Source organism: Seriola aureovittata, chromosome 5, assembly GCF_021018895.1.
Source record: "Seriola aureovittata isolate HTS-2021-v1 ecotype China chromosome 5, ASM2101889v1, whole genome shotgun sequence".
Classification (NCBI taxonomy): Eukaryota; Metazoa; Chordata; class Actinopteri; order Carangiformes; family Carangidae; genus Seriola; species Seriola aureovittata.
The window spans coordinates 29,534,885-29,545,505 of NC_079368.1; the positions used below are offsets into that span (position 1 = coordinate 29,534,885).

A 10,621-nucleotide genomic window follows, 5' to 3' on the forward strand; every position below is an offset into this window, starting at 1 on the left:
GCATGCCACTAACGGACGAGACTTAACAGATGTTGTAAAACTGGAGTATTAATTGTAAAGGCTCGGTGTGTGACTCAGTCCTGTGTGTGTCTCTGTGTGTGATGTTTTGCAGCGTGATGGCAGGTCGGAGGCAGAGCCGGTGGAGACTGAGGCTCCTGATCCTCTTCAGCCTCGTCATCCTCACTGAACCGTTTAGTAAGAAACATTTGACATTTTAACGAAGCTCAGGTTCAGACTCTGTTCTACGTCTTTAAAGTTGTGACCCTTAAGACTCAGTCCTGGTTGATTTGGCAATACCTGTGGTTACTATGGTAACACTACAACTCTGAATAGGGAAGACACAACTTGTGTGAAATCAGAACAGCAACTGTCTCTCACTCAACTCAGTGAATCAGTGACTGAGGCACAGACCAGCACAAGAGCTCCCCCTACAGGCCGTTTAACAGAAGTGATTTTTATTGATTTGAATTCTGAACTTCCTTCTTTTACTTTTACCACAGTAAGAGAGCAAAACTGTCAAGACACATTATAACTCAGATAACATTAATCACACACTAAATTAATTTATGTCTTTTCTTTCATTTGATCCACGACAGTAACAGTGAGTGTGCTTTAATAACAGCAAACACTAACTGGCGTCTCTGTTGGGTTTTACTGCAGACGTCAGTCAGTAAGAATGAGCATAAGAAAAACCTGCAGCTGATCCTGTGGATCATTAAATGTGACGTTTGCTTCAACTTCAGAGGTGAGAGAGGAAGAGTGGCAGCAGCTCGGCCCAGACATCGCTGCACTGCACCGCCTCAGAGGACTGCCTCAAAACATGTTTCATGAAAGGCTGAAGGAGCCTTCACACCACAGGTATCTGGGACAATGTCTGCAGCTGTTAAGGCTCTGGGACAGTTTGTTTTTAGTTGCTTAGATTTTGTATTTCCTGACTGTCTCTGTCAAAGCTCTCAAAGTATAAACATAGTATTATTTTATTAGAGTAACACATTCAATTTTATTAGTAAAAATTCATTTTTTACAATAATAATAATAATAATAATTATAGTAATTAAACTGTGGTTCCATTGTTGACATATTGAAATTATGTTAAAGCAACAATGTGTAACTTCTGCTGAGCAACAGCGACCTCTGCAGCCACAGGTGCTAATTAATTCTGTTGGTTTGACCGTAGAGCGGTGTATACTCCTCATGATCCACAGCATCCCAATCTGGAAATGTAATGCTGTGACAAACAAGCCAAACTCCATTTATAGTTCTTGATATTTCGTCGCTGAATATCAGAGATGAATGCTGATTGTGAATGAGTTCTAAGTCTTTCTAACTGATCTACAATTCGGCATTACTCTTGAACTTGCTGGGCCTGATTCTGGCAGTTCTGACAGAAGCTCACTTAGGCACTTCTTGCAAGAGACCACACCTGCTCAGCAAAGTTACACTGTGCGAAAAGAGGCAGCATTCTCCCTCTTACAAGTCAGTGTCCTATAAAAATGATTAATAAGGTAAAATAGTTGGTTAATGTTGCTTTAAATTTTATGACAGTTTACCACTTGTTTAGGACCCAGAACCCAAAGTGACCATCTTAGTACTGGATTTGAGTGTAAAGTACAGCCTGATCAATACAAGACTTAAGGCTGACATCAATTTATACTCAACCAACATATACTCCAATATATCTGTGATCAGCTAATGTCAGGAACGAAAGCAATGTGCATTGAAAAAGTAATGATGACTGTATTTCATCTTAGGAACACATCCATGAATGGGGCCAGAACTGAGAGATCCATTAGGAGGTAAGGAGGTATTTATGCTGTGTTGTTGCTATGACTGAATATTTTTGGGGGTCAGACAGTCAGACAAAACAAAACATTTGATAATCGGCCTGGGCATTGGGAAATTGTGATGTTCAGTAAATCGGCAGAATAAATTATCTCCAGATTCTTCAATTATGAAGAGAATCACTTGTTGCAGGTCTATATAACATTCATTAATTGATTGATTAATTGATCGAATTGTTTCAGGGTTGCTTTTTAAAATGTTACATTTTGTGAAATTATTTATTAAAATTAATTTTCTTCTACTACTAAATTGATATTATTTTAAGATTAATGAAATATACTGAAAATGTATTGACATTTTTCTTTTGCCTCTTCATTGTTAACTTATCAGCATATTTACCAGGATGTATTTGAGTCAAAACTACTGTGCTATCCTTCATTCTTTATTTTGACTCAAGTTAAATGATGCAGAATTGTCACTAGGTCTGGGAACACTAGTAAAGGTCTGGGGCATGGGATGGATCTGGTTAGTTTTGGCCATTTGTTGTGGTATAGGATGGAAGCTAATAGTCACATCACATAAAGGTATGACCTGACAATAACTGTCAAGTGTTTGTGAGGTTTTTTTTTATTTTTTATCTTGAATATCATCATGTCCCTCAGAGTCAATGTGGATTGACCTTTTTGTACAAATGAAATCTGTTTTGAGACTAAGATGCTACAGAAAAGACAGTCTGACGCCTTGCTACAGATTCGAAAAATATTTTTCAATTTATTCTTATACTGATACTAATGGGGCGTTCATGTTTATATCAGACATTCATTTTTCAAGTTGTCTTCATCTGGTTTTAATTAATTTATGTGATTACTGTTTACCCCTATGTGACATAAACATGTTAATGTTCTTTTAGGGTGGACATTAACCAAAACACAATGAGTTTGCTGGATGCGTTTCAGGACTGTCAGAATTTCACAGCCTGTGTCAATCAAATGAAACAGGTTGGTGGATTTTAAAAGAAGATGGGAATCAGCATTGAGTTTAGAGGAACTAAACCCAGTCAAGCAAAATCAGTCAGTTTAATTAATAAATGCAGTTATTAAAAGACATATATCCAATAAAATGGAATGAGATAAAACATCTTGCTTAAATGCGCTCACAGAAAAATAAAATAAAAGTTGTACCACTACAGTTCAACAATGTATTTTCTCACAGTTGTGGGATGTGAGGAAGAGATTAAGACAACTACATGGACATTCATGCTTTCTCACTTATCTATGATAAAGTTATCTATATCAAAATCTGTCGTTTTATCTTGATCTGTCTTTTATTCTCCAGGACTTTGACACCTTCTTGGCATCTGTTGATGAACAGAAGATACAAGATCGACTCCTAGGTGCATCTGAGATCTCGCACAGCTACAACCAAAAACTTCTGGTCATGACTGACCAAGAAAAGTCAACGAATGACAGAGTCCAACAGGAATACAGCATGGATCCTCATTACTCACTAATAGTCAGCAAAGAATGCCTGTACAATGAATCATGTTTACCTGAAGCAGACAGCTATACTGTAGTGAAAATATTTGGAAGAGTTTCAGACGATGGACAAACTGTGTCTGGGCTTTCTGGATCATCACTTGCAGAGCTGGTTTTGAAACCATCACTGGAAGCTGCACCAGTGTTCTCCCTTGATGGAAACACAACCAGACACTTCCAGTATAACTTCATTCGAGTGTTGATGGTCCGTGGAAACAAAGCAGTCTTAGAAACTAACCAGGAGAATCATCAGATTTACCAGGTTATGGATCAACATGACTCAGTTTCCAGTTACCGAATTCCACAAAGACCCGTAGATCACACCACACAGTACGAAGACCAGCAGATCCTCATGATGCAAGATGACCCTGCAGTAAGAAAAGCTGCTGCTTATCTTTATGAGAAGCATCCAACAGTTAGCTCCATCTACGTTCTTGATAAAAACCAAAGACCAAAACTGATCCACGGAGACTCTGTGCCACTGTCAGAGGACAGCAGACTGGTGCTGGTAGGTCATGGAGTCAGAGACAGTTCAGGAGAGATGAGGCTGGCAGGGCACACAGCCCAAGATGTGGCCAAAAGCATTGCAAAGACCTTCAGAGTCCGCAATACAATCAAAACAATACGTGTGGTGGCATGTGAGGTCGGATCAGATAAAACATTTGTAGAAACCATGCTGAGAGAGCTTCATAAAATCAATATCAAGACAGAGCTGCACTTGAGTAATACTGTGATCCAGGTCATGCACACAGGACAGAAGATTACCCAAGAAGTCTCTCTAGACGGGGTGCAATGGCGACACAAAGATGACAGCAAGAAAGTGGTGGCAACCCTTGATAGGAACGGAAACGTGATTATTAGAAATGAGCCTGGCAGTAGAGGAGAGCCAGTTTTTACCAATGAAAGAAATGTTCTAATGGACGAAAATCCGACCTACAGAAACAGCTGGCCAAAAGAGCCAAGGACATTTGTTGACCAGAATGTGTACCAAAAATTTGACTCAGATATATATATTAGGGAAGTTGCGATTTATACACTTGAGGCCTTGACCTGGGCATTCTTTAAGTCAGACCAACCCCTTCCCAATAAAGTCAACTTCAACAACCTCCAACAGATTAAGGAAAAATTTGTAATAAAAGACCAGAAAGAGATGACTGATACAGTAAAGTGGATCGAGGATGAGCAGCAACTAAAGGATATTCTAAAGGAGTGTTATGAGATTAAATCAGGACAAGATGTTAGAAATGTGATCCGTCACTACGCAAAGACTGGAGAAGAAGGGGTGACATACCTGATGGTCAATGACTGGATATATTTGGTCAATCCTAAAACTCTATATGTCTATCCGGTTGGAAAAAAGCTTGACAATAATCAAATGGGAAAGGAGGAAAAAATTAATGAAGTTAAGGGGAGTATACAGATATATGAAAGACATCATTCTTCATAAAAATATAGAAAACCCAAAAGAGCGATATGCTGAGTTTGTAAGAAATATTTTTCTTGGAGAGCACACAACTGCCCAATCTCTGTCCACTGAGGCCTGGTACACCACATATTTCACTGCATCAGTTATTTGTGAATCTGCTAGAAATTTCCGGACGTTTCCTCTGATTCTCATGGCTCTGGATATGGTCGTAAATGAAAACAACAATATCCGAGAGAAAGGACTCAATTTCTTTGTGAAAGACCACCCAATGGCAAGAGGAGGAAGTTGGATTGATCTAAACAGCCGTGGATTTAGTGGCTCAGCAACACCTCAAGGTTCCAGCAAACTGAAAAATGTAAAAAAAAGAAGCTCAATATGAAAGAAAGTTGCGTAAATTATGGCTTGACCTCAAAGGCGTTCTAGAAAAGGAATATGAATTGTTCATAACATGGGAGCCAACCGTTGCTGGCAAAACTGTAGAAGAATCAATGGCTGACATTGCAGAACAATTCAAGATAAATGAAGACAGTTCACAGAGAGAGGTATTCTCAGAGAGTTACAATGATTACACACAAAAAGTTAATAGACCTGTTTCAACATCATCTAGAAATGTCCAGGAAGATTCAACATCTGGAACACTGGGAGGCAATGATGATGGCTACATAACGTTGCAAGACGTGAATTCTGCCTCAGAATTAGAGAATTCCTTTAGACTTGAATCCTATTTCTCCAGGACATCTGCGTCATTTGCTGATCAAATCCACAGCCAGCTGAAGGCAGAATATGGTGAAAGTCTTGCAGGGCTGCATCTCAAAGAGGGTAGTGCCAGAATAGAAAATGGACAGTTCGTATGTCAGCTTGTGACTGAGGGTGCTGACATTGAACCTCGTGAGTTGAGGGTTGATTTATCTCAGAGAGAGTCAACGCTACAGTGATAATATGTTGAACGGCATTGAGGCAGCAGTTCGTGACATGGAGAAACACAGTTCACAATCCTCCCATCAGGTCAGCAAATATGTAGAGCACACTGGGACTGCTGTTGGGACACTAGGCCTCATGCTGGGGATGAAAGGAGCTGTTCGGGCTTTTGAACAGGGCGACATCAAAGATGGCGTGGTGGGGGCTTTGCAAACAGCTCATGGAGTGACAGCTATGACAACGTCTGTTATTGCAAAACAAGCTCTGTCCTCAGAGACAAGAGTTGCCAGAGCTGCAGCAGTAATCATGAGAAGCCCTGCAATGAGGGGCGCAATGACAGTTATACCAATAGTGGGAATTGGATTTGGGGTATATAATTTAAAACAAGATTTAGAGAGACATGACACACTGGGATACATTGATGCTGGCCTTGATGCTGGTGTGATTGCTTTGGATGTTCTTGAAATTGCTCAGCCTGAACTTGCACCGTTTATCATACCTATAAACCTGGCACTGTCAGTAGTCCGGATGGCCATTGATGATGTTTATATGGGCATCCAGGATGAACTAAAGAGTCTCCCGAAGGATGCTGGAGTTTTAGATAAACTGGGGGCTGTTTTTGTTGGCACTGGAGAAGGGATTGTGCATTTTTTAATTCATGTGGCTAGTGTGTTCTATGATTGGCATTATGATGAAATTGAGGAGGGACGAAGACTTGTTGCTCAGATATCAGACTATCACAAATATTACATAGTTAAAAAGGAGCAGGATGGAACAACTACCATTGATTTTAGTGGTGGTGAGTCGTCCTGGAATGGAGGAGGCATTTACTTCTGTCTCGCTGATCAGGGTCTGTCTGAGTTCTGCATGAACTATTTTGTGTCTAGTGATGAGAGTTTTGGGAAGGGTTGTTGGCCCATTGATGTACAAGGAAGCAAAGACATCATACTTGGCCTGGGAGAGTCGCATCGATTAGAGTATTCGACACTACAGAAAAAAGTATTCATGTTCATACCAGCTGGTTCTGTGGATGTTGTTTCAGGTTATGAAGCTGTATCAAATTCAAAATATGGGATATACAAGGGAAACAGAGATGCTAATCGTTTTTTTGCAGTTCAGAAATCAGAGGACAAACATGTGATTGAACTAATGTTGAGTTACTATTACCAGCTGTATGGTGAATCAGGTGATGACATATTCTTCCTCGGTCCACAGAGAAATTATGTTGAAGGCTCTGGTGGAAAAGACACGTACATCATTCCTGACGATGGAGGGAAAACAATAATTAACAACTATGATCCTTCCAAAGCACTAGACACTCTTCATTTCAGTGTTGATTACAGTCACATTTCTGTGTCTAAATCTGGGAATGATGTTGTGTTAATGTACGAGGGCAGCCATACTGTGACCATTAACAACTGGTTTTCAGGGGAAGTGTATCGTCATATGAACATGATATCAGGAGATGGAGTCTTATTTGAGGTGTCCTCCACTGTGGTTTCCTCTGTTCAGCTGGTGGCAAGAGGAATTAACAAGATGTTTAAGACGCAGGGTCTAACTGTAAATGCATCTCAGCCACTTTTACTTACAGTTACAAACATCTTTGGGACTCAGTATAATGATGTGCTCATTGGAAATGGAGAGAAGAATCTGATAGATGGAGGAGGAGGCTCAGATTGTTTGATTGGTGGTGAAGGAGAAGACATATATATGGTGAAAAACAAGAAACAGTCTTCGGTGCAGATTGACAATTACTCCAGAGACAATAAAACAGATCTGGTCATAGTAGAAGCAAATCTTCACACTTTTAAAGTCAGGGTAGAAGGTCACCATGTTCTGATGAATGCTCTCCATGACAGTACAGCCATCCATGTGACTTTACTGAACTGGTTCAGATCACCAGAAGACAGACACTTACTCCTCATCACAAAAGATCTGATCACTTCTACAATCTCAGATAACAAGGCTGACTGCCTGGAGAGTAACCCGTTCACCAAGTGCATAAAAAGTCGCAGCATTGAGTACAGCAGCTCCCCATCTCGTCTGGTGGTGGACCTTCAGGAGGACGAGGCTTTTGACAGTGTGACGGAGGTCCGTGGGTCAGAGTTTAATGATGTCATCAAAGGAAACAAAGAACATAATGTTTTCGTTCCAGGAGGAGGGGATGATTTTATTCAGGGAAGAGGAGGAGAGGACTGGTACGTTATCACACCAGGCCAGGGTGTAAAGACCATCAACAATCAATCACCAGATCTAGTCTTGGATGTTCTCTTCCTGAAAGAACAATATCAGCATGTAACATGTGCTTGTGAAGGCCAGAGCATCATAATTTCAGTATCCGGCAGAAGAAATGTTATCTTACAGAACTGGTTTGATTCAAAGCGTCATCAGCACCTGCAGATCAAGACCAATGACGGAATAACAGCTGAACTGATTTCCAACCTCGTCAACTGCAGCAAGTGTGTAATGCTTCCCTTGATTGTTGATTACAGAAACCACAAACCTGAACCATTTAACATACTCCAAATATTCCAGTCACTAATTTTCCCTCTAGGAGAACAGTCCAGGTGTTTCAGATGTAGTCACATGGACCACATGTCCTTCCTTGACCTCCGAGGCAAAGCGATGATGATGAATGAAACTGATTCAGTGAGAGAAATGTACGGCTCCCCGGGTTTCGACATCATGGTTGGGAACAGGAATGAGAATTTGCTTGATCCTTACACCGGTGGTGCACTGATGATTGGAGGTGAAGGAAAAGACACTTATATAATCAGACATGGATATGGAAACACATTACTAATCTGTAACTTTGCTGACGACCATAATATTGATACTGTGTTGGTTGACATGGATTTCATCGATGGCGGCCAAGTCACACTGGACTCATCATCCACAGGAGACCTGACTGTGAAAATCACGTCAAAAGGGGAACAATTACAATTCATTCTACTCAAATACACTGAAGGTTCCCGTCACCAGCATCTGGAATTTCAGAGCTCTGATGGAGTGACATTTAAATTGAAATCACTAAACTCAACTGATGATCTTTCCTTTGAGGTCGAAGCTTTCAAAGTGACTCTGAAACCATCGCAGATAGACTGCCGTTTGGATCTCAGCTCTCAGAGAAATTTGTCAAAGGTCCACACAGTGCAAGGCTGCCCCTTCCAATCCAACGACATACTAGGTAATCATCAAAACAGTACTCTAATTGGTGGGTGGAAGGATGACGTCTTGGAAGGAGGCCAAGGAGATGACACACTGATTGGAGGAAATGGAGCTGACCTCATGATTGGTGGCGTGGGACACGACACTCTTTATGGTGAGGATGGAAATGACACAATGATGGGGAACTCCGGCAGTGACATCTTCATTCCTGGACCAGGGGCAGATCTAGTGGACGGAGGTCCCGGAAGAGACACTGTTCTTTACCGGGGTGATCATGAGAAGGGTAAAGGTGTTTATGTCAACCTGTTGACCGGACAAGGCCGCTACGCTGATGCTGAGGGGGACATGTTGAAGGACGTAGAGATTGTGATCGGCACCATCTATTCTGACATCTTGGTGTCTGGTTATGAAAGTTCACTTCTCAAAGGCTCGGACGGCAACGACATCTTGGTGTCCACTGGTGGTGATTACCTGGTCGGGGGTGATGGACACGACATTTACATGTTGGCTTTCCACCACGGCTCAGTCACCATTGACAACTGTGCAAAGGACAATGCCACGGATGTCTTGTACTTCAGCTCAAAGTCATTACCAATATTTGACTGCCAACTTTTGTCGGACAGAGTTCTCCTGACTTTCTTTGGATCCAACCAAACTGCTGTTAAGATTGCACTGGAAGGCTGGATCAGTGATGACGATGAATGTGGTCATCTGGTGTTAGTTTTCAGAGAGGTGAAGGTGTCAGTGGACAGGCTGTTACAGGAGTGTCAATTAAGACAGAAGGAATTGTTTTGGTCATCAGTTATAACTTGGGTTATCTGCATCAGTCTTGTCCTTTTCCTCTGTGTTTTCATGTTGCTCATTTTTGGAAAATGTATCAAAAGGGCACAACAACAAAAGACCCTGAAACAAACAGAAACAAATGTTAATGAAGAGGCAGTTGCCATGGAAGCTGATGTACAGTTCAACAGTGATATTAGTCCTTGAATATCACTAAAGCTAAGTGTTAAACTAAATATCATAATTTGATTGATCATTTGTTATTTTATCCTCAATCATCTGTGGTTTTCAATCATTCATTTAGTTAACCTTATACCTTGTTTTTCACCTTTCCTTGTACTAAATCAGAACTTTTAGTTTGCTTAGCTCTTAAGTGGCACTTGTGTGATTTATAGCTTCATTTTGCATTTCAACATATTGACTTATCTTTAACTTTCTTTGTATTTGCAATTTTTTACCAGCCTTTATGATTTTTTGATCTTATTGTGAAGTCAGACAGTCTGCATTAATTTTAAGTTCCACTGTGTTTTCATGTTGTTCATGTAGAAAATTAATTAAACGCATTAAAACCACCTATAAAATCCTCCGAATGTGACATCACAACTCAGTAATCTATTTACATTTTGTTTGGCACGGGTTTCGGATAATGCCGTCACAGATATAATGTATATGACAAGAGCTGGACTATATATCAATTTAATATTGTATCATTGTATGAGATAATGTAATGGTGATAAAATAATGCTTTTATAATTACCACAACCTATTTTAATATTTATATCATAATATTTAATACATTTGTCAATAAGATACAAAATTTACAGTTACTGAAACTGTTAAGTGGTTAATGTCTTAAGACGTCAGAAAATACTGTGTTAACAAACCACTTGAATGTCTTAAGCTGTTTAAACCTTACTCAGACCTCAATCATTATAAGAGAAAAACAATTCCCCACTCAACCTATACAAGTAATAATATTGATAGAATTGGGCCTATGAAATAATATTTAAGG

General features: G+C 40.2%; 1 protein-coding gene across 1 annotated transcript; it reads left to right on the forward strand.

Moving 5' to 3' along the window:
• Positions 1–2,582: 2,582 nt before the first annotated feature.
• LOC130169281 (uncharacterized) lies at positions 2,583–4,764 on the forward strand. Its single transcript, XM_056375861.1, has 2 exons — positions 2,583–2,780; positions 3,118–4,764. The coding sequence occupies exons 1-2, from the start codon at positions 2,715–2,717 to the stop codon at positions 4,762–4,764; spliced, it is 1,713 nt and encodes a 570-aa protein (XP_056231836.1). The 5' UTR covers positions 2,583–2,714.
• Positions 4,765–10,621: the final 5,857 nt, after the last annotated feature.